Source organism: Chiloscyllium punctatum, chromosome 38 (genome assembly GCF_047496795.1).
Source record: "Chiloscyllium punctatum isolate Juve2018m chromosome 38, sChiPun1.3, whole genome shotgun sequence".
In the NCBI taxonomy this organism is placed as follows: domain Eukaryota; kingdom Metazoa; phylum Chordata; class Chondrichthyes; order Orectolobiformes; family Hemiscylliidae; genus Chiloscyllium; species Chiloscyllium punctatum.
Window position 1 is genome coordinate 13,930,172 of NC_092776.1, and position 24,857 is coordinate 13,955,028.

Below are 24,857 nucleotides of genomic sequence, written 5' to 3' on the forward strand. Positions count from 1 at the left end.
TGGAGATCAGTTATCTCAGCTCCAGGGCACTTCAACGGGAGTTCCTCAGTGTGGGGTGCTAGCCCAACCTTCTTCAGCTGCTTCATCAATGACCTTCTCCCCAATATAAGGTCAGAAGGGAAGGTGGGGGGGGGGGTGTTCATCGATGATTGTACAATGTTCAATAACATTCGTCACTCCTCAGACACTGAAGCAGTCCATGTCCAAATGCAACAAAATCTGACAATATCTAAGTTCAGGCTGAGAAGGGACAAGTTATATCTGCATCACCTAAGTGCCAGGCAAGCAAGAACGAATCTAATAGGCCCCTTGGCATTACTCTAATTACCATTGTTGAATTTCCCATCCTGGGGTTACCATTATCAGAAACCGAACTGAACTAGCCATATAAAAACTGTATCTACAAGAAAAGATGAGAAGCTAGGAATCCTGCAGTGAGTAATTCACATTCTGACTCCTTAAAGCCTGTCCACCATCTACAAGGCACAAGTCAGAGATGTGCTGAAATATTCTCCACTTATTCTCTCACCTCCAACAATACTCAAGAAGTTTGACACTATCCAGGATAAAACAACTAGTTTGGTGGCACCACATCCACAAACATCCACTCCCTCCACCACTGATGCTTAGTAGCAGCAGTGTGTACCACACCCAACGTGCATAAAGGAAATTCACTAATGTTCGTTAGACAGCACTTTCCAAACCCATGACTACTTTCATCTAGGATAAGAGCAGTAGACATGAGAACAGCATTACTTGGAAGTCCCCCCTCCAAGCCACTCACCATCCTGACAGAGAAATATATTGGTGTTCCTTCAGAAACATTGGGTCAAATCCTGGAATTCCCGCCCCACCGGCTTTGTGGGTCTACCTATAGCACATGGACTGCAGCAGATTGAGGAGGCAGCTCATCGCCAATTATTACACTCCAATCCAGGCAATATCCTGGGAAACCTTTTTTTTTGCACCTTCTTCAAAGGTTCCACATCTTTCCCATAGTGTGAAGGCCAGTGCTGCACACAATACTCCAAATGTGGTGCTGGAAAAGCACGGCAGATCAAGCAGCATCCAAGGAGCAGGGGAATCAACGTTTCCGGCAAAATCCTTCATTTGCCCGCATTGCCGATTCTCCTGCTCCTCGGATGCTGCCTGACCTGCTGCGCTTTTCCAGGACCACACTCACGACTCTAACCTCCAGCATCTGCAGTCCTCACTTTCGCATATTCCAAATGTGGCCTTTCTGATGTTTTACATAGCTGCAAACGCAAACAGGCTGGATGCCTTCTTTACCGCCTTATTCACTTGCGTTGCCACTTTCAGGGAGCTCTGGACTTGCACCCCAAGATCCCTCTGAATATTAGTATCTCCAAACATCCTGCCATTTACTGTGTACTTCCTACTTGCATTTGACCTCCCAAAATGCATCACTTACACTTGTCTGGATTAAACTCCATCTGCCATTTCTCTACCCAACTTTCCAATTAATCCATGCCCTGCTGTGTCCTTTTATAATCTTCCTCATTGTGCACAACTCCACCAATTTTTATGTCGTCTGCAAACTTACTAATCAGACCTACTTGTTTGTCCAAGTCATTTATATATATTACAAGCCACAGAGGTCCTAGCACTGATCCTTGTGGAACAGCACTGGTCACAAACCTTCAGTCAGAAAAACACACCTCCACAACTAACCTCAGTCTTCCATGACCAAGCCAATGTTATATCCAACTTGCCAACTCACCTTGGATTCCATGTGACTTAATTGTCTGGACCAGTCTACTATGAGGCAGTTTATTAAATACTTCAGTAAAGTCTATGTCGATAATATACATTGCCCTGCCGCCATCAATTTTCTTTGTCACTTGCTCAAAAAAAACTCAGTCAAATTTGTGAAATAAGATCACCTCCATACATTGCCTTGCTGACTCTCCTGAAGAAGTCTAATCTTTTCTTCACGCTCGTAAATACTGTCCCTAAGAATCTTCTCCAAAGATTTCCCTACCATTGATATAAAGCTCCTTGGTCTGTAATTTCCCGGATGATCCCTGTTGCCCTTCTAAAACAAAGAAACAAAATTCTCCAGTTTTCTGAGATCTTGTTTGCAGCTAAAGTAGATACAAAGATCTCTATCAATGTCCTAGTAATCTTCTCCCTTACCTCTCTCCTTATCCTGGGATAGATCTTATCAGGCCCTGGTAACACTTATCTACCTTAACATTTTTCAAGACACCCAACACCACCTCCTGCTTAATATTCACATGACCTGGAATATCAACATACCCCTCCCTAATCTTACCACCTTTCATGTCCTCCTCCTTGGTGAAAACCGATGTGAAGTATACATTAAGGACCTCACCCATTTCCGCTACTCCATCTATAAATTCCTTCCTTTGTTCTTAAATGAACTAATCTTTCCCTAGTAACACTCATACTCCTAATATACATTTCCTAAACCTTACATTTGCTTCCTTTATCTTTTTGACTGAACTTTCAACATCTCTTGTCATCCAGGGTTCCTGAATCTTGCCATCCCTTCATCCTCACAGAAACATGCTAGTCCTGAACTCTGATCAACCAATCTTTAAAAGAATCCCATATATCAGGCAGCATCTGAGGAGCGGGAAAATCGACATTTCGGGCAAAAGCACTTCATCAGGAATGAGATGTGCATTTACCCTCAAACAACTGCCCTCAGTCTAATTTCTCCAGTTATTGCCTAATAGCCTTCTCCCAATTTAGCAGTTTCACCCAGTCTTATCATTATCCATAGCTAGCTTAAAACTTACAGAATTATGATCACTGTTTCCAAAATGCTCCTCCAGTGAATCTTTGATCACCTGATCTTGCTCTTGCCTCAAAACAAGGGGAATGTTTTGCATATAAGTAAAAGCAATGAGTTCTGGATGCTGTCTCAGTGTCTGATTATTCGAAGTTTATTCGAATTGGTTTGATTTATTTTCTGTCTCAAGACAGGAATTTCTCTTATTCTTTCAAAGAAATGAGGGAGGGCAAAAACCACAGCTCTTTCAGTGTTAATGGAATTTCAGTAAGGATGACCAAATCAATCTTTTTTTGAAATTCTTTGATGAATTAATAGAAAGGCTTGATGAAGGTAGCATGTTTAATGTCATATATTTGGCCTTTCAAATGGTGTTATGTTTTGGCTCGCAAAATTTAAAAAGTTCAGGATTAAAGAGACAGTTAAAGCTGCAGTATTCCAGGCAAATTCATTTGGAGGGATATCCAGCCTTGGAGAGTATAGAAGGCGTTTACCAGAATGGGAGAGGGAATGTTGGAATTCAGTAGTGCCTGCGGTGAGTCAGAAGAACCTGTAGTGGGTTCCCTTAGAGCATATCAAGGTCAAAATTATGAATGATTCAGATAGAACAAATAGAGAAACTGTATCCAGAGACATTTGGTAACCAGAGATTAAAGGTTTAAGGTGAAGTCAAAGCTATTGCATTACTTTTAGACAGAGTTGAGAAGTTTAGTCTCTCAGAGATTCATGAGTTTTTTGAATTCTCCTTCCCAGAGTCTGAAAGAGGCAGACATTGAATAATTTTAAGGCTGATGTGAATAGATTCTTGACTAAGAAAGGCTCAAGGTGCCAAGGATGTCATTAGGAAGGAGGTGCAAAGAAGATGGGAATGTGAAGTTGAGGCCACAGTTGCTTAGGTGTTGGACGTGATCTGGGATTTTTGGGTACATTTGCTGTCACCAATCCTTCTTGCTCGTATTAGGCTAGGCTACCATGTGGGGAAGGATGTCTACATACCAACCTAGACAGACAAAGGCTGCATTCACTTGGGTCATAGATTTATCCCATATTATTTAGTGATTGGTTACATTATATTCAAGATACATAATTGTCTTTTGTGACACATCAGCCTCAACTTAAAATGGCACATTACTAAATCTGCAACAAGCTGTTAACACAGAGCAACAACTCAGAACTAATTAGGATACATGGAGAACTTGTTAGCTCCTCCCAGATCTGTGCATCATGCTGGGTGGAGCTTATCTTGTGTTGTTAGTTAACTCTTTCAGATCCTAACTGCTTTATACAACAACAATCAGATCAGTCATGATATTATTGAATGGCACAGCAGTCTTGAGTGGGCTGAATGACCCCTTGTCACTTCTAATTCATATGGTCCTAACTTGATTTGTTCCAATCTTTGCATCAAACCCCTGTAATAACGGGGAGTTTTTTTTAGCTCTGTCACGAGAGGAACTAGAGTCGAATTTTCCCATTTTGTGATTTGCTGAGTGAGATTCCTAGCTGATCTGGCTTTAATCCCGAGAATGTTGTACTGGATCTCCAGGCCTAGACGGCAAGGACACAGATCCCTGGACTCTGGTGGCATCAAACACTAGAGTGACCATGGCCTACCCTCTGGACTAGAATCAAATGAGCTCATTGAATAAGAGTGGCAGTAGTCCCTGACTGGTCGTAGTTCCCCTTCACCTACTCAACACTGCTCCTTTTAACACAATTGTCTGAAACACATGCAGTCAACTTGCTGTTTAAACTGCAGGCATGTGCTGCAGATGGATGCTGTAGCCCACTGAGGCACAGCAGCACCCTTGACAGTGCGTCTTCTCCACTGTTACACTCCCTCTGGACTAGAGACAAAAAAAAAACTGCAGATGCCGGAATCCAAAGTAGACAGACGGGAGGCTGGAAGAACACAGCAAGCCAGGCAGCATCAGGAGGGGGAGAAGTCGACGTTTCGAGGGGCTAAGCAGCAATGCAAGCCACAGAGGGTGGAACCCTGTAATTGAGCACTAAGTATTCTGTGCACTAAGAAAGCGATATGACCACACAGAGGTTGGCAGCCTGTTAGTCAGCGTTAAAGTCAGTGAACGTGCACTAAGGAAACGATATGAAGTAAAGAGAGGCAGGTAGGCTTTATGTAAATGTGCGCTCACTAAGAAAGCAAGGTAAGAGCCTATAGAGAAGTATGAAATACAAGTGTGTTCCTGCACACAAAGCAACCACAAAGAAACATGCAAGTGATAAGTGACCCTGACCTCGAAAGTAAAGTGACGAAGGGCTGAGGTGTTGGGGAGGCTGGTACCCAGAGCAGGCACATTGATGTGCTGGGGCTGGCGGTTTGCTCTTGCCAATTTGTGTGGGTGAAGAGTCAGGAGGATTGTGGCCATTGGACTATACAGGGGGGGGGATGTTGTTGTGAGGAGACAGTTGGATAATGGCTGCGGCAAGTGGGGAGCTACTGCTCTGACTGACATGTCAGGAATTTGTGTTGTCTAGTTTCTCAGGGAAGAAGAGTTGATTTGGAACTGAGGTGAGTTGGGTCCTTAACGAAATGCAATGCATGAAAATAAAGTAGCCACAGTCAATGGCAAAATTCAGAAGTCCCCACTTAAGACTCGGGTAAAATTGCAAAAGTGTGTCTCAATGTTGAGATTTATTCCCCTGAATCTTTCTCCCCTTCTCACTGTTGGTCAGGCCACACCAAGGAAGGGAAAATTCCACCCTGGAGAAATTTCCTCTTTTTGACAAAGGAAAGCAATGATAGAGCGAATGTGTCACTATGTCAGACGGACACATTTCGGTTTAAGCTGTTCTAAGTTAGGAAACGGGATGAAGGTAAAACAGTGGCTTTTGAAATGGAAAATTGCTTTAAATTTCAGGCCCACTAATTAAAATTATTTCTTAATTCAATATTAGCCTCAATTTGTGTCTTTATCTTTTGAATGGCTTAACTAGTTGTCTCAATATTTCGGGACTTGCCTGGGTTGTAATGCATCATAAAGATAAGCTTATGATTGAAATCAATGCACTTGGTTGAAAAATCCTCAACTGTCATGTTCTTCAGCGAATTTTACAAAGTTGCAGTTTTTACCCCTCCCATATATACTTGCCAAAAATAGTGAGATTAAATGAGATTGCTTTGTTCTGTTGTGCAAGCAGTTTTGACTCAAAATGTAACATTCACTGTATTGCTTGGGTGAAGTTATCTTCAATAACACTTGCAGGTTATCTGTTGACTAGTGAATCGATTTTCATCATGAACTCTGCAGTAAACTGTCAAGAATGCAATTAAGGTCCCTAATGTTTGAAAAAAATAGCTTGTGGGTTTGGAATCTTATTGATTATCATGACTTTTGACTTAATTTCCACTATTTATTTCACAGTTAACTAGTTATCTAGGGTCAACCATTCAATAGGACTTCAAAGATCTAAAATACCTTTAGGGCTATGCAATGGTATTTTGCTTCAGTTCTTTCATTTCTCACATGAAATGCTTTTGTTTGAAATGCTGTGAGTGAAGGGAATTGGATTATTGTCTATAAAGGAAGATTTTGCAGAGCTTTGGGGAGAAAGTGGGAGAGTGGTGCTAGTTTAATTGCTCCTTCGGTGAACCAGCACATACACAATAGGCCAAATGGCCTCCTTCTGTGCTGAAACTTTTCTCTAATTACACTAGACCTTTGGATTATTAGTCTACTGTAATAACTACCACACTGCACTTCTCTTCTGTAGTACTGGGACCCAATAGCCTGTTTCTAACCGTTAGAAATATCAAATAAGTTAGACAGCCCCTGTTGTGGCACTGTAACAAAATCGAACAGTCAATGGAAATGTATAGACCTGGAACAGAAACTTACCAAGATTCAGCAAAAATCTCATCTCTGGGGTGATGATGGACCCCAGCCCCTACTGTACCCACCAGTCGCAGAGACTTCTGCCATACCAACAGACTCTGCTTGCTCCTTTTCCATGGACACACAAGAGTGGACATAACCAGGGAAGAGCTTCCTGATTCTATGTTGACATCTATTGCACACATTTTTTATGTAAGAAGTGAGTGGCTGAGATTACAGAGACTCATCAGAATAGGTGCTGGACACTCAGTCCCTCAAACCTACTTGCTTTTCAATATGATCCTTGCTGATCAGTATTTTGAACTCCACCTATCTGCTTTGAGTTTGTAACCCTAAATCCTCTTATCCAACAAAAATCAACCAGCATGTGTCTCTTTCTCTTTAATCCTAACTTCCTTTCGTTTCTCATTGTTTCTCTTTCATTCTACGGTTTATTGAAATAATTCTAATTCGTGTTTCCTGATTTATATATTTTTTTGCATCTCAGTGGAAATTCTTCAAATTGATAAGATGAAGGGTCACTCTGTAGCTTCCTCTGCTCACACATGCCACTGTTTCCCTGGTCACATTGGAAATGGTCTCCAGATACTGCAAGTCGTTGTTGAAATGTCTGTGAAGGTTTTGTGAGCATCTTTTATCATGATGAACATCAAGCATGACCACGTCACTGTTAATGGCCTTTTTCTTGTCTAGAATCCCAACCAAAAGGGACAACAGTCTCATCTGTTTTGTGGCAGAAAGGTTATTTTGGGAGTAAAGGTGATGTCATTTATTTATTATATCCATTCAGGGGATGTGGGGTCTCTGGTTGGGTCAGCATTTATTGCACATCCCTACAATTGTTCTTGTGGAGGTGATAAACATCGGAATTATTGAAACACTACAGTTAATTTGGCGTAGGTACAGGTTGGGAAAGTTCCAGGATTTTGACCCAGCAACACTGGAGATCATTGATATATTTCCAAGTCAGGATGTTAAGTAGTTTGGATGGGAACCTAGAGGCTGGTATTCCCATGTATCTGCTGCCCTTGTCCTTCAAGATAGTAGAGATCATAGATTTGGAAATAGCCCTATACTCTTCACCAACAACCCTCATCTCAATCAGTGGGAAACTCACAGCAACAAGAATCCGTAAAGAAACTCTTATTTAGCCAAGGTCACCTGATATAGCAGTTACTTTGAATGGAAGACTCTGCCAAGCCTTCTTAAAGCAAAGGATTAGGAGGGGAAGTAGAGAAAGCTCTTCCTCTCCAGATTTAGGCTGAAGACATCATTTTCTCCTGGTCTATTTAAAAATCTGCACACAGATAGTAAGCAGATTTATCCAGTGATTAGCAGTAAGGACAAGGAAGAATATTTCAGACACCAGTGAAGGGTTTAACTCCAGGTCCAACGAAAATCCCAGCAGGAACTATTTCTGGAAGTTTGAGCCCTGAGCTGACTTGATGCTGGAGATAGAGAATTACCCTGCACTTACAATGAATCCTTACAATCCCCCATTTAAGAAAAAAAGCAAAAAATGAAAGATTGATATCTACCAGCATTTAGAGTCATAGAGTCATAGAGATGTACAGCATGGAAACAGACCCTTCAGGCCAACCCGTCCATGCAGACCAGATATCCCGACCCAATCTAGTCCCACCTTTCACATCATCAGAATATCCCATTGTGTTTTATGTCCAGGGGGACAGTTCTTCAAACTGTTGTGATGTAGGAAAATTGACAGCCAAATTGTGCACAGCCAGATCCCAGAAACAGCGATGTGATCCATTTCAGATATATTGGCTGAGGACTACACAGTTGACAATTCTCTACCTCCCCTTTGAAAATCTACTGTGGCTATTATTTTGCGGGCAGATGGGGCCTTGGTTTAAGAGTTCATATAAAAGACAACATCTCCAACAATGCAGCATTCCCACAATGGAGTGTTCTGTTAGTGTTAGAAATCCATAATCACAGAAGTGGTATAATGCAGATAGAGGCCATTTGGCCCATCACTGGCATCAATTCTCCAAATGAACATCGTGAGTTGGCATTTTTTTTAATCCAACATGCCCTTCCATAATATTTTTATTTAAATAATAAGTTAATACCCTCTTGAATGCCTTAATTAAACCTACCTCCACCAGCCTTCCTTTGAAAAATAATGTTAAGTGATCTGCCTTTTTTCTCTTAATCCTAACTTTCTTTCTTTTCTCTTTATTTCTCTTTCTTTAAATGATTTACTGAAATAAATCAAATTCATGTTTTCTGGTTTATATTTTCTAGTTTAGATTTTGTGTGTCTCAGTAAAAATTCTTCGGTCTAATTGATTGATCGTTGCATCCTCTATTCACACATGTCACTAGAGGACTGTGTCAGTTCAAGAAAGCCATTCACTGACCCCCTTCCCAGTTAAGGATGAACAAATAAGTCTTGCCAATGACACTCACCTCCAATGAATGAATAAAGAAAACAATGTGGACCTGAAGGATTAGATTGTGGGGGTAGGCACAGATTTGACTCCCACCACAGAGGGGGAAACAGAAGTTATGTTGGGGCATTGAATGCTTACAGAAACATGCAGAAATTTATGGAAGCAGGCAGTGATGGAAAGAAAATGTGCGCTGTTGAAATTCTTGATTTATATCAGACTGATAGAATGATTCAGCACAGAAGGAGGCTATTTGGCACATTTGAAAGAGCTCTCCAATTAGTCCTACTCCCCTGCTTTTCTTTCCCCAGAGCCCTATAAATTCTTCCGTGTCTAGCATTTACCTTTTTTGAAAGTTCTGATTGAATCTGTTTTCACTGCCCGTTCAGGCGATGCATTCCAGATCACAACAATTCCTTGTGTGAAAATATCTCTCCTGACCGCCTCCTTTTTCCAATGATCATATATCTATGTTCACTGACCACCAATCTTCTTACCCGGGCAAACATTTCCTCCCTATCTATCTAATCGAAACTATCAGCTCAAGATGGGTGTGCATCAGGCATTGTGGGGCTGTCAGTAACAGCAGCAGAAATGCATTCAATCTGTAACCTCATGGCCTGGCATATCCCCCACACTCCTATTACCATAGGGTCAGGGATCAATCCTGGTTCAATGAAGAAGGTATTCCAGGAGCAGCATTATATATACCTATCAATGAGCTGTTAAGCTGGTGAAGCTACAACACAGGACAATGTGCATGCCAAACATGAGGAAGCAGATGGATTAGCCAGGGGTAGGTTACCGCATCAACAGTTCAGATCTAAGCTCTGCAATCTGGCCGCATGTGAATGGTGATGGACAATTGAACAGCTAATAGGAGAAGGAGACTCCACAAATATCTTCATTCTCAACAACGGGGGAACCAAACACATCAGAGCAAAACACAGAGCCACAGTCATCATCCATTTCAGCCACCTCCTGAGGTCTGCAGCATCACAGATGCAAGTCTTCAATCAACACGGTTCACTCCACGTGATATCAAGAAATGGTTGGAGACACTGAATACTGCAAAAGGCTTTGGGTCCTGACAACATTCCAACAATAATAATGAAGACTGATGCTCCAGAACTTGCCATGCCCCTAGCTAAGCTGTTCCAGCACAGTTACAACACTGGCATTTATCTTAGAATATGGAATAGTACTCAGGTATATCTTATAAACAAAAAGCAGGACAAATCCAACCCATCATTTTAATACCCTATCGGTCCACTCTCATTCAATCATCAACAAAGTGATGGAAGGGGCCATTGACATCTCTTTCAAGCAGCCTTTACTGAGCAAACACCTGATCATTGACACACAGTGGTGGGGTGTGATGGGGGGGGGGGGGGAGTGGGGGTCAGGATGCTAAGATAAGGGCTAACGAGGAAATAACGTTTGAGGAGAAAGGTGTGTGTGCTTCTGATGGGAACAGGAGATCTGCAAAGCCAGTCACCCTCTGCTCTTGTTCAAAATTAACCCTTGTTCAATATCAGTCCTTGCAGCTAAACCCATGAAGATTCCCACATGCTAAGGGTCCCTGAGTGAAATACTGACCCTCCTTCGAGCATGAATTGACCATGGATGTAACACCCATCAGCAGCTCCTAGTCACATCAACAATGCAGAAAGGTTGCAGCAGCAAAAAGAGCAGCTGCCTAATTCTATACCAAGAACTTGCTACTTTTTCACACAATGGATTTGGAGGAATTGGAAGATGTTGTTCTCCAGAACTTCCATTCAGTCAGAGGCCACAGCTCTGCCCCTGGCCTGGGCTGCCCCTGAAAGCTCAGTGGGCCTGAGATTGCCTGGAGCTCAGCGACTCCCCTTTCCCCACCAACTGAAGCTCAGCAGGCCCACACCAACCCCCAGAATTGCAGAAGATTTATGGAGCAGAAGGAAGCCATTTAGCCCACTGTGCTGCACAACTCTCCAAATGAGCATTGTCACCTAGTGCCATTCTCCTGCCTTTACTCCATACCCCTGCACACCGTTTTTGTTTAGATAATGATTTAATACCCTTTTGAATCCTTCAATTAAACCTGCCTCAATCATACTTCCAACTTGTGCATTCCATACCCTAAATACTCACTATACACTCTATTTACTTCACATTTACTTCATTTGAAAATTATGTTAAATCTATGCCATTTGTGAAAATTCTTAACATCCACTCTAACCAACACGCTTATAGTTTAGAAAACTTCAACCAGACCTCCTTTTAGCCTTGTTCTCTCCAAGGAGATCAGTCTAACTTCTTCAATCTATCCTCAGAGCTAAGGTTCCTCATCTCTGAAACCAATCATGTAAATCTTTTCTGCTCTATCTCCAATGCACCCACATCTTTCCTATAATGTGGCACCCATGGCTGTACACAATACTCCAGCTAAGGTCTAATAAGTATTTTCTATAAGCTTAACATCAACCCCTTGCTCCTGTACTCTATTCCTCTATTAATAAACCTAAGGACATTGTATGCTTCATTAACTGCTGTCTCCTCTTGTCCTGCCACCTTTGAACACATATACGAGCTCAGGTCTCTTTGCTCCTGCACCAGTTTTAGCCATATATCCCCTATCTTATATTGTCTTTAAACATTCTCCTGGCCAAAGTGCATTACCACATACTTTTCTGCATCTGCCATTTCTCTGCCCACTCCTCCAAATAGTTTACGTCCTTTTAGAGATTTACACTTTCCTCCTCACAGTTTAGAATGCTCTCAAGTTTCTTATCATGTGCCAACTTGGAAACCATCCTCTGTACACCAAAATCCAAATCCTTAAAATGTATCAGGAAAAACAAGGATCCCTTTACTGACCTCTGGGGAACTCTACTGCAGACTTGCCTCCAGCCCAAAAAATATCCATTAACCATTACTGTCTGTTTCCTATCACTCAGCTAATTTTGTATTCATGTTGATACTGTCCCTTTTATTCCATGAGCTGTAAATTTCAGCACTAGTCTGTTGAAGGCATCACATCAAACGCCATCTTGAAATCCATGTGCATCGTGACAACAGCACTACTGAGAATTTCTGATACCTCTTCAAAAAAACTCCAAATTTAGTTAAACATGATTTCCCCTTTAGAAATCCATGGCTCTTCTGAAATAAGCAATCTTTGTCCATGTGATTATCTATAATTCTATGCTGAATAATTATCTCTCGAATTTTCCCCACTACTGAGGTTAAACTGACTGGTCCATAATTGCTGGGATTATTCTTACCACCTTTTTTGGTGAAAGCCAAAATATTTGCCAATTTCCATTCTTCTGGTACTTCCCTAGGGTCTAAGGAAGATTGAAAGGCCCCTGAAACTTCCACTCTCTCTTACTTCAATATCCTCTGATCCATTTCATCTGGGAGAAAGTGAGGACTGCAGATGCTGAGACCAGAGTCAAAAAGTGTGGTGCTGGAAAAGCACAGCAGGTCAGGCAGCATTCGAGGAACAGGAGAGTCGATGTTTGGAGCATAAGCTCTTCATCGAAGGTTATGCTCCTGCTCCTCGGATGCTGCCTGATCTGCTGCGCTTTTCCAGCACCACACCTTTTGACTCCATCACATCTGTGCCTCATGTCTTTTCAACTATAATTACCAACTGTGTATTCCACAGTTATTCCTAACTGATTTTGTATACTTCTAGTGACAGTGTTCCCTCCTCTGCTCCCATGACCTGAAATGCATCTGCCCCCTTGGTAAAGACAGAACTGAGCTCAGTGGCATCACCTCTGACCCAAGCATAGAGAGCACCCCTAGTCCCCTGATTATTGTTCCCTGATAATCCTGTGCCCCATGCTCTGGGTCTCAGTAACAGGACACAATGACTACGTGTGGGGGAGCTTGTCTTTCTTTCAAGTACTTGCTTTAAAACACAACCACTTTAACACCTTTTAGAAACAACTTGAAACCTGTGCTTGTGCCTGACTGATACAATTCAGCTCAGACTCTCTACTGAGAATATGGCATATGGCAAAACTCATTGCCATTGCAAAATCCTGAAAGGTCCTCAAATGGGCAGTCAGCTATTGACTGCTTTCACTTCTTTCTGTGTGCTTTAAAGCTTTTGATCATCTCATCCCACAACACACCTCTCTGGGAGTGTCGACCAATCTATCGCCAGTAAGGGCTGCAGCATTGATTGAATTCTGGTATTCACACCTACTGTGAAAATGCCTTTGAAAAGAACTGAGAGACAGGCGCAGTGCTACCAGACCTCCCAGCTGCCTATGGTATAGTATAGCACACCAGCCTGCTCAGAAAGATGGCTAGAGAGCAGCAGGTCAATTGTTGAACCACTTCTACACTACTGATGGGTTATAGTCTGCCTTGGACCAAGGGGAGGTATATGGAGAAGATTGGCCAGTGAACATCCACAGTGAACAGGCTTCAGTGCAAGTTCCAAAACTGCTCAACAATTGACCTCATGGCCTGAAAACTCATCTTTTCTGCCAACTCTTGTATCGCCCGTGCTCCATCCATCTGCACCCTGGACCAGATCATTAATGATGATGTTATAAAGTTAATGGATGAATGCAGGACATGGTATATTGTCTCAAAAGCCATACCCAGTATATTTCACCTCCAAATACCAGTGCCAGAAACAGAATTGCCCATCTATGCATGGTCAGGGAGTAAAGTGTAATCTGACCCCAACATACATTGGAGTAATTCTAAACAGGATTTTGTCCTTCCAGGAACATGCAAATGAAACAGCAACTAAGGTCAAAACTAGAAAGAAAGATGCTGCATCTACATGGTACATTGCTGCTACTATGCTCCACACTTCAGCACTTAAGAGTCATACAGAGCATAGAATCATACAATCCCTACAGCCATTCAGCCCAACAAGTCCACACTGACCCTCTGAAGAGTAACCCACCCAGACCCATTCTCCTCCCCTATTACCTATATTTACCCCTGAGTACTGCACCTAAACTACACATGCCTGAACACTATAGACAACTTAGCTTTGCTAATTCAACTATATTGCACATCTTTGGACTGTGGGAGGAAACCCATGCAGACATAGGGAAAATGTGCAAACTCCACACAGACAGTTGCCCAAGGCTGGAATCAAACCCTGGACCCTGGCGCTGTGAGGCAGCAGTGCTAACCACTGAGCCACCATGCCACCCTAAATAGATATAGAGATGTGCAGCACAAACCAACTCATCCATGCCTATCGGATATCCTAAGTTAATCTAGTCCTATTTGCCGTCATTTGGCCCAGATCCCTCTAAACCTTTCCTGTGCCCATTCAGATGACTTTTAAATGTTGTAACTGTATCAACATCTACCACTTCCTCTGGCAGTTTATTCCATACACACATCACTCTCTGCATGAAAGAATTGCTCTTTAGCACCCTTTTAAATCTTGCCCCCTCACCTTAAACCATGCCCTTTAGTTTTGCACTCCCCTGCCCCGGGGAAAAAGACCTTGACTATCAACCCTCTTCAAGGTCATCCCTCAGCCTCTGATGCTCCAGGAAAAATAGTCCCAGATTATTCAGCCTCTCCCTATAGTCCAAACCCAAGTGTTGCATATATCCCTGGTCATCATGTACATGTCTTGTTGACATCCCTTCTTGGCTTCCTGTCCTCACAAACATCAACAGTCCCTCTCACTCCCACCAACATCGGCAAACAGAAACCTGCGATCCAGCTAAATGGCTGAAGAGCTCCATGCTGCCCTTTGCTTACTCAGTCCATGTTCAATCATCACCTATCATCCACTGCCCACCCCACTGCCCCATATGGAGCAATCTTCCTGAGCAAGGTTCTACCAGCCAACATCCTTCAGATCAAAGAATAAGAAACACGGGACAACGTCCTTGCAATAAACTCCCACCTGTCGGGTGTCAGGCTTTGAACTACCACCGTGAGAGTGGTCCTTGCTAAACAGGTTCAGGATAAGCCCCGGGCTCCTGAGCAGCCACCCTCTACAGCTGAAGCTGTACAAATGCTTTTTACAGTGTGTGAAGAGACAGAAACAATCTTGCACATTATTGAGGAGTATCCTCTAAACAAGGTGAGTGTTGGACTAATCACCTTAAACTCATCAAATGAAGAGGCTATCATTTGACTCTGGAGATTTGTTTTCATTAAATAAATACTTACTCTCGTATTTTTCCAATCAACATTGCAATTTGTGTTGGCGAAATTTGAGTTGCATTATTACAATTAATAACTTAAGTAAAGTATATCCTCTTCATCTCCTCCAACAACTGTTCCATGCCAATTATATTGATAAGAGTCTCTTTTGTTGACTGATTGACCCGCCAGTTCTAGTGTAAAAGAAATTGTGAACTTTTGGCAACCTGTCTATTATCTAGTGTTTGGTAATATTTCCCACAAGAACCGGGAGGTGATGAACCTGCTAAGCTGAACTCCAATGTATGATTTCATTGGAAATGCAGGCATCTGTAAATGACCGCTGTCCACTGTTTCATTTGGAATAGGTCATGCTTTCAGTTATAACAGAGGACAAAGAATTCAATACAGAAACATTAATGAGTGTTCTTTATTGACATTGCACAGTAGGTTTGCATTTTAAGGGCAATACCTGAGACCATCTTTCTCAGCATGGGTTTCCACTAATCGCTTCCCCTGGGTGACCTGGTGTGGTTATGTTGAACTCTCAACAAGCAGAACAGCATCAGCCCTCCTAACCTGAATTCTTTCCAATAATCAGTGACCTGCTGTTCCCCTAAGCGAAACCCTTGTCATGCTGTAAATTTAAATTAGATTCCATTCTTGCCCAGCTCAGTACAATAGCTGATTAGGGAAGAGCATTGTGGCAGATTGGGAGATCATGCAATCACATTGCCTGCATGCGCTGTGTTCCTTGGTTTCCTTTCATTCTTTCCTTTGTCTTCTGATAACTAGGTTTGAGAGGACAAATGGTGAAAGAAATTGGTCCCATTGGATGGTGAATTGGAACCATGAGAGCACATACTGAGTAACAAGCAGTGAAGAATGAAGGAGGAGTTTCACAATCACTCAGGGGTTTATTAGAACATGGAATCCTTTACAAGTGGTCACTAAAGCTGTAAAGTCATTTTAAAGGGAACTGTCATAGAGTCATAGAGATGTACAGCATGGAAACTGACCCTTCGGTCCAACCCATCCATGCCGACCAGATATCCCAACCGGTAAGATTTTTTACAAAATGTTTCAAAAGGATATTGGGGAAAAGGCAAAGAAAGAAGTTTAGAGTCATTAAATACAACCAAAGAGCTAGTATTCAATATGATGGACTGAATGGCTCACTTCTTCACTGCTCCTCTCCTGAATATGTGAATGTATGCAAGTTTTGAGAATTAGATCACCAACTTAATTGGATTTTTAAAGAACAAACCATCAGTATCCTTAGAAACATGAATTAGATCATTAACTTAAACAAATACAGACAGAGCATGTTGAAAATGCTCAGCAGATCAGGCAGGATCTGAGCAGAGAGCAAAGAGTCAATGTTTCTGCAGTTTTGATAAAATGTAATTAACCAGAAATGTTGATTCTTTCTCTCTATCCATGCTATCTGACCTGCTGAATTTTAACAACATTCTGTTTTTATTTCAGATTTTCAGCATCTCCAGCACTTTGATTCTATATTAGCCTAATACTTCTTCCACCTTGCTTCCCTGATATCCTTCAATCCCATGCACCTCCATCCCATCCTGACTCTCTCCATTTCTTTCAATCTCACATACCTTCTCCCCATATCGCCCCTTCTACCTACCCAGGCCCTCCTCATCTCTCCGACTCTCACACACCTCCCCATATCCCTCATCCCACCCTTACCCCCTTCATATACCTCAATCCCACAAATCTTCTCAACACATTCCTTAATCACACCTATAGTCTTTCTAGGTACCTCAGTCTCAACCACAGTCTCCTAATATGTCTAAATCCCACCTACCCATTTTCCCTAAATGAAACATTCCCTCCATTTTCACGTTTTATCTCCAATTTAGTTTTAGCTTCTTTCCTGGAAATTTTTAAAAAATGATGTAATCACTTTCACTTTCATACAGAAAAATGCATTATTTTCTAAATTTCCAATTCTCAGAATTATAGTGGATACTACAAAGTACATAGCGAGTTTTAAGAAGATTTGTAGCCCAGCTTGAGGTTTTGGATGTAGGTTTTGCTTGCTGAGCTGGAAGGTTCATTTCCAGGCGTTTCATCATCCTACTAGGTAACATCTTCAGTGGGCCTCAGGCGAAGCAATGCTGAAGTCACTTCCTGACATTAGTTTTGCTTGTTGTCTGTATCGGGTCTTTCAAGTTCAATAGCTGCTGTTTTAGTGTGTTGGTGGGTTTGTGGGCTACTAATGTAATATACTAAGCAAAACTAATGCAATTTACAAAATACCGTGCGAGAACTGTAACAAACACAACATTGGACAAACAGGCAGAAAACTAGCCACTAGGATACATGAACACCAATTAGCCACAAAAAGACATGACCCTCTCTCACTAGTATCCTCACATACGGATGAGGAAGGACACCACTTTGACTGGGACAACACATCCATCCTAGGACAAGCCAAAGAAAGACACGTACAAGAATTCTTAAAAGCATGGCATTCCAACTGGAACTCTATCAACAAACTCATCGAGTTAGACCCCATCTCCCACCCCGTGAGAAAAGGAACAGGAAGTGACTTCACCACAGCAAATAACATCATCACAGGAAATGACATCACCAACCCAAAAAAACCCAAACATATAAACAGAAAGCAAGAATTATCAGCAGTGCTTCACCTGAGGCCCACTGAAGATGTTACCTAGTAGGGTGATGAAACGTCTGAAAATGAACTTTCCAGCTCAGCGAGCAAACCTATATCCACTACAAAGTACTTTCTGAAAAGCAGTAAAATCCTTCAATAAAGAAGTAGCCAGAATGGTATGCAATTCTTCAGGCGGCACCAACCCATCTTCTTTGTTCCTTTATTGTTAAACTAATCTAATTACCCATTAGGTGTTGCATTGTGTTACTGAACTCAGCAATCAATTAGGATAAATCAGAATGTACATCAATTCGATTCTTGGCATTGTTTGGCACATTCCTGCCTCTGAATTAGAATGCTCAGTTCCAAAACCAGAAATCTGAGCACATAATCACATCTGACACTCCTAACACAGTGCTGAGGGAGAGCCACACTTTTCCAGATGAAATGTTAAACCATGCCTCTCACTCTCTCTCAGGTGGGTGTGAAAGCTCTCTTGGCAGTATTTGAGGAAGAGTTGGAGATCCCCTGAGTGTGAGCATGGTGAATTTTTGAAACTCTCTTCCTCAAAAGATAATGGGAGCAGAGTCTTTGAATGCTTTTAAGACAGCAGTAGATAAGTTCTTGCTTAGCACAGGATTCTTAGCTTATTGGGGTAGATGGGAACATAGATTTGGAGTAACAGTTGGATCCGCCACGAACTTACAGAACAGTAGAGCAGGCTCAAGTGGCTGAATAGCCTACTCCTGCTCCCTGTTCATATGTTCGTATGTGTCTCAGTTATTTTTACAATGCTCATCCACCACTTACTAAAACACAATATCTGAATATTATCATAATTCTGTTTGTGAGATCTTGCTGTACACAGGTTAGCAGTCGCATTCACTAAATTATAGCAAGAACTAAGCTTCATAAAGTATCTCTGGCTGTAAAGCATTTTGGGATACCCTAAGGATGTAAATGGTGCTCTTTAAATGCAAACTTTTCTTTATTTATATCATGAGTATCCTGCCCCCAGGAAATACAAATGGTGGAGTCGACAATGGCACTTTCTGCTCCTCAGCCTAGATTCCTTCAAGCCAGTGTTTTCGGGTTTCCTATTAGCATTTCATCAGATAGCAGGAGGAGGAGGGAGCTGATGACATAGTGGTAAGTCACTGGACTAGTAACGGAGTATTCCAGGCAAATCTTCTGAGGACCTGGGCTTGAGTCCCAGCATGACAGATGGTGAAATTTATATTCATTAAAACAAAATATCTAGAATTAAATTTGGCCTAATAGTAACTATGTAATCACTTCTGATTAAAAAGCCAGGACAGCACAGTGGCTCATAGCACAGCTGCCTCACAGCGCTAGGAACCCAAGGGGTTTGATTCAACCCTCGGTCAACTGTGTGGGATCTGCACATTGTCCCTGTGTCTGTGTGGTTTCCTCTGGGTGCTCTAGTTTCCTCCCACAGTCCAAAGATGTGCAGGTTAGGTGGATTCGCCGTGCTAAATTGCTGGTAATGACCAGGAATGTGCAGGCTAGGTGGATTAGCCATGGGAAATGCAGTGTTGCAGGGATAGGGTTGGGGACTGGGTCTGAGTGGGATGTTCTCTGGAGGGTCGGTGTGGACTTGATAGGCCAAACGACCTGCTTCCACACTATAATGACTCTATGATTCATCTGGTTCACTCATTCCCTTCAGGGAAGTAAATCTGCCATCCTTACCTAGTCTGACTCCAGACCTACAGCAATGTGGCTGACTCTGAACTGCCCTCTGGGTAACTAGGAATGACCAGTAAATGCTGAGCTAGTCAGCGGTGCCCAAGTCTCTCAAACAAAATAAATTCTCAGTCATTGCTTCAGTTCCCATGTGGTCACCTACCTTCATGATAAATCATTGCCATTCATTCCCATGGATGCAATCTCACTCTGACTTTGTGAATTATCATGTGTTCTCCCACCGTGAGCATGGGAGTTAGCATCAACCACATAGGTTTGAATGAAGGGGAAAAATAGTTACAGAGTGAAGAGAAAGCCATTCATTTCATTGTCCCTATACTGCGTCTCTGCAAGAGCAATTCAACCAGTCCTACTCTCCCACTATTACACTGTCGCCTTAAAAATCATTTGTCTTAGGTGCTTGTCAAATTCCTTAGGGTGTAGGTTTGCTCGCTGAGTTGTAGGTTTGATATCCAGACGTTTCATTACCTGGCGAGGTAACATCATCAGTGGTGACCTCCAAGTGAAGCAAAGCTGTTGTCTCCTGCTTTCTATTTATATCTTTCTCCTGGATGGGGTTCCTGGGGTTTGTGGTGATGTCATTTCCTGTTCATTTTCTGAGGGGTTGGTAGATTGCATCTAGATCATATGGCGTTGTGATTAGAGTGCCAGGCCTCTAGGAATTCTCTGGCATGTCTTTGCTTAGCCTGTCCCAGGATAGATGTGTTGTCCCAGTCGAAATGGTGGGTTTTTTTTTCATCCGTGTGTAGGACTACGAGGGAGAGAGTGCCATGTCTTTTTGTGGCTAGCTGGTGTTCGTGTATCCTGGTGGCTAACTTTCTTCCTGCTTGTCCTACGTAGTGTTTGTGGCAGTCCTTGCATGGAATTTTGTAGATGACGTTGAATGAACAAAAAATGACATCACCACAAACCCCAGGAACCCTATCCAGGAGAAAGATATAAATAGAAAGCAGGTGACAACAGCTTCGCTTCACTTGGAGGTCGCCACTGATGATGTTACCTAGCCAGGCAATGAAACGTCCGAATATCAAACTTACACCTCAGCGAGCAAACCTACACCCTAAACCTCAACCTGAGCTACAAACCTTCACAAACCTTGTCAAATTCCTTTTGTAAACCACAATTAAACCTGCCTCTGCCATACTCTCAGGCAATGCATTCTAGACCCTATCCAGTCACAGTGCAAAAAAAGTTGTTTCTTAAAGTCGTTGTTGCTCCTTTTGTTCCTGATCAAGGGCTGCATTACCACTGCTTTATAGTCGCTGCATCATGCTGGGATTGTGAAGAAGGTGAATGCCTTGGGAACTTGGGAATCACAGCTGATATAACCAGCAGCGTGGGATGCAGGGAGGAAGCTGAGTGTACTGGAAGGGGTAATTGAGGATGAGGAGGGACAATGAAGATAATAGCATCAATGAAATAGATAACAGACGTGAGAGGGTCCAATGAAGACTAGAGTATTTGATCATTTCACTCTCCCTGCGGCTTTGTAAAGCAAGTTGAAAGATCAATTCTCCCTTGAAGTCACGGTGGTTCCATCAAAGACATATTTAAACCAGAGGGGAGTGTGCAGACAGTAGCCGTAGCTCAACAAATTAATCCTTTAACCAGTATTTAAGGATTAAATTGTGAGATAGCATGCAATAGGCTAGTCACATAAATATTTCATGTGTAAAAACAAGTGCTGAATCACACAGTGACTGTCTCATCATTGCTACCTCTTTTACATCAAGCATTTTTAAACATCCCCCTAATGTTTAATGTTATGCATCAGTTGACAACAATCCCCCCTTGGATCAGCCGGCCTGGGTCTCAGGCAAGATCAGGATCTGAAGTGATAATCTAGGCTGACCGGCCATTGTAGTGGCTAGGCATTGAGTAAGGCGCTGTTCTGTAGTTAAGGCTCTTCAAAGTAACAGGTCCCTGGGCTCAACTTCAACCAAGCGCGCAAAACCACAGAGAGAAAAATGTCCAAAAACCCTCAGGGGATTCATCAACCAACTGCACTAACAAAACCGGTGCAATAGTGGATTAGTTTCACTCTGGTTTGTGAGACCTTGGTGTGCAAAAGGATTAACGAGCACATCTGCCTACACAGTAACAGTCATTACACATCAAAGATAATCCATTGGAGGCACAACCGCTTGACTTTGTGGCGCTATATGAATGCACCTATTCTTCGCGCAAAACCATGAGACCCTGGCAGAAGAAGCAGGTCAACATTTACCACGAGGGGGGTAAAACACTTCCAGGATCATGTAATCCTTTCTCTGTTCGAGATTATCGCCAGATCACATTCCGGAACTTGGGTTCTCTCGTGTGCCTATTGATGGTGGATACCCTGGACAGGGATTGACGAGGGTCGTCATTTCTACCCTAAAAAGGAGGTAGAGAAGATTGAAGATCTCTCATCGCCCATAAACAATGAATTTGACGCGACTATTCCAGGAAGAGTCTGTTTTTTATACATTGCCCACAGATCTCTCCATCCCATTCTTCATTATATAATATCCTTTAATTTTGGCAAAAGAGCACATTTTTACAGGACTTAATTAAATTACTTACAGTGTGGAAACTGGCCCTTCGGCCCAACAAGTCCACACCGACCCGCAACCCACCCCCTTACATTTACCCCTGCACCTAACACTAGGGGCAATTTAGCATGGCCAATTCACATAACCTGCACATTTTTGGACTGTGGGAGGAAACCCACACAGACACAGGGAGAATGTGCAAACTCCATGCAGTCAGTCGCCTGAGGAGGGAATTGAACCCGGGTCTCTGGCACTGCGAGGCAACAGTGCTAACCACTGTGCTACCGTGCTGCCCACTAATGAGGGTCTTTAAAACAGTGCAAGTATTAGATTCAGTTCAACTGGAAAATCTATTCAAAGTAGATAGTTTAGGGGAAGCTAGGTTAAGAATAGCAATGCCATTATGTCTAGATGGTCTGTTGTAGTGAAATTAGTTGGAGAGAATTTCCTGGAGAATTTGTCTCTCTAACTGAAAGGGTGGCATCTCTGACAGTGCAGTACTCCTTCGGTAGCGCAATGAAAGTATCGTTTATATCAGCTGTTATTTGGATGGCTGGTTTGCAATGCAGAGAGAGATGCCAACAGCGTGGGTTCAATTCCTGCATTGACTGAGGTTCCCAGTCTCCTTCTCAACCACTCCCTTCACTTGAGGGCTGTTGACTCTCAGGTTAAATCGCCATCAGTTGTCACTGTCTAGTGACAGAACAGCCTGGTAGGACTGTGGCAGTGGAATTGGGCTCAAACACATTCCCAAGTCTTTTACCTGACTGGAATTTGGCTCCAACACAGTTAAAAGACTAAGTGAACACATGATGCCGCTAACTCTTGGTAAATAAGTTGGTCTCCGGTAACGTGTTCATTCACTCAAGTCTGCAAAATATTGGGAGACTAAATGAACATGGGGTTAACAGAAAAAAAAAACAAGACTGATACACACACACTGCACAGATCAGCGATTCGCAGACCCCCTTTACAGACTGATACCCAAGCTCAGGAACAAGGACATCAGTCCACCGCCAGTTTCCTGCGATCTGCACTGGGCTCAGCCAATACTGGATTTTCACATTATAACCCCCAATCCCATCCTAGCTTTAATCATTGAACTAAAGGGAAGGGAAAAAAAAACACCTTTTTTTTGGTTTTGAATATACACAGGTCAATATCAGACAGATGCATCTTTGCAAACAAAAAATCGATTCCATTGAAGTGCAAGTTGGGGAGAAACGAGCGTTGCCAACTCCAGTTGGTTGTTTTCCTGGGAGATTTTATCATGTGATCTCTCACCAGCTACAATCCCATCCAATTACACGGCCTTTCTTCCCCATCTTCAGTATTTTTAAAATAATTAACAAAAGTGAGCAACAAAAGATAAATGATTATTTCTGTACCCTCCCCCACCCCCCAGTTTTTTTTTAAGAAAACACCACATCCCTGTGCTGGAAATGAATCTTTAAATCCTGGTGTCTTCAGAACAGTCCTGGGTGGCGAAGGGTAATACCCACTTGGTCTGGTACCCTACAACCCAGCAGCTAGAGTGATACCTACATTCTAATGGCAACCACGGCGCCCGTGTTGTTCGTTGGTTTTAACGGGATGGAAAATAAACTTTGTAGCTATTCTATTGCACATTCCAGTTCCCTCCCTCCCCACATCGCTCTCCCCCACTGACCCACCAAATCCTTTACAAAAATCAAATTATTCCAAATCCCAACTCATAGGGCAGCTCTGCTCAGTGTCCGGTCCAATGCAAAGCGCAATTATGAGCACCGGTCCAATTCCAATTTACTATAAACCTAGGACAGCAAATACACAAGAGATCATCCAGATAACTACATGAGGAAAGGAGAAGGGGAACAAGACACTGGACTGGGATCCAGCATGCAAACATTCCAAAATGCATCTCGACTCATTCTCAAATTCGGGCAGAAAGCACAGCCGCTCCATCCTACCTGCTAGCTGACCATACCCATCCATGTCCCTCTGCTCCGGGTTCGATACACCACACTTCTTGCTTTTCCCTTTCATGATCCGTCACTTCAGGAGCCAGTGAGGAGGGGAAGGAGCAGGGGGGGGGGGGGAAAAAACATTTGGAAATAATAAGTCAATGTTTGGGAGGGAGGAAGAGATAGAGAGAGCAGAAAAGCTGCCGGCTTGTTACCTTCTAGTGATGATCCCTCCGTTTGGAGAATGTAAGATTTGCTGGGGTTAGATAGGGAGACTGGTTTTAAAATGAAAACAGTTTTCAAGGTGCCTTGGCCGAATGGAAGAGCTGTCGTAGCTGGGCTATTCCTGGGGTTTTTCTCTCTCCCACCCACCTACCCCCTCCCTCTCTCTGTCTGTCTGTCTGTCTCCGGGTGCGATAGATCCTGACTCGCGTCTCCTGGAGTTACTGAGCCCAGCTCCTCACAACACAGACTGTGACTGCTCCAGCTCTCTCCCACCCTCACCCTCCAAGAAGCTCGCTCAGCTCCGGCAAGGAAGAGTTTTTTTTTGTTATTTTGCGATCCTCTGTTTGAAATTGCTGCTGGGTCTTTCATTCAAAACAGATATTTGCAACAAAAGACACGGCATTGCCAAATTCCTGGGGTTGACTTTCCCGAAGCGTCACTGAGTCCCCGCTGTACAATATCTGTGAGTGCTTAATTCTACAGTCGTTCCCTCTTAATAGTTTTCGCCTATTCATAACACACACACACCCCACTCCGGTTTGTTCTATGGAAGAAGCATCTCCTTGTTTATTTGACAGCTGTCCCTCTTTCCAGGGGATTGCTGGACAACT

At 42.8% G+C, this 24,857-nt stretch overlaps 1 protein-coding gene across 2 annotated transcripts in view; it reads right to left on the reverse strand.

The window, feature by feature from the left end:
- The window catches only part of LOC140463365 (A-type potassium channel modulatory protein KCNIP2), a 364,768-nt gene extending 339,939 nt beyond the window's left edge, over nucleotides 1-24,829 (reverse strand). The window contains exons 1-2 of one of the 2 annotated variants that reach the window (XM_072557215.1): nucleotides 24,237-24,829; nucleotides 24,028-24,112 (exon numbers count right to left, since the gene is read on the reverse strand). In XM_072557215.1, the coding sequence (XP_072413316.1) occupies nucleotides 24,028-24,103 (76 nt within the window). In that variant the 5' untranslated portion in view covers nucleotides 24,104-24,112; nucleotides 24,237-24,829. The remainder of the gene's footprint in view (nucleotides 1-24,027; nucleotides 24,113-24,236) is intronic. The other variant, XM_072557220.1, reaches the window with a different exon arrangement.
- Between the last annotated feature and the right edge of the window lie 28 nt (nucleotides 24,830-24,857).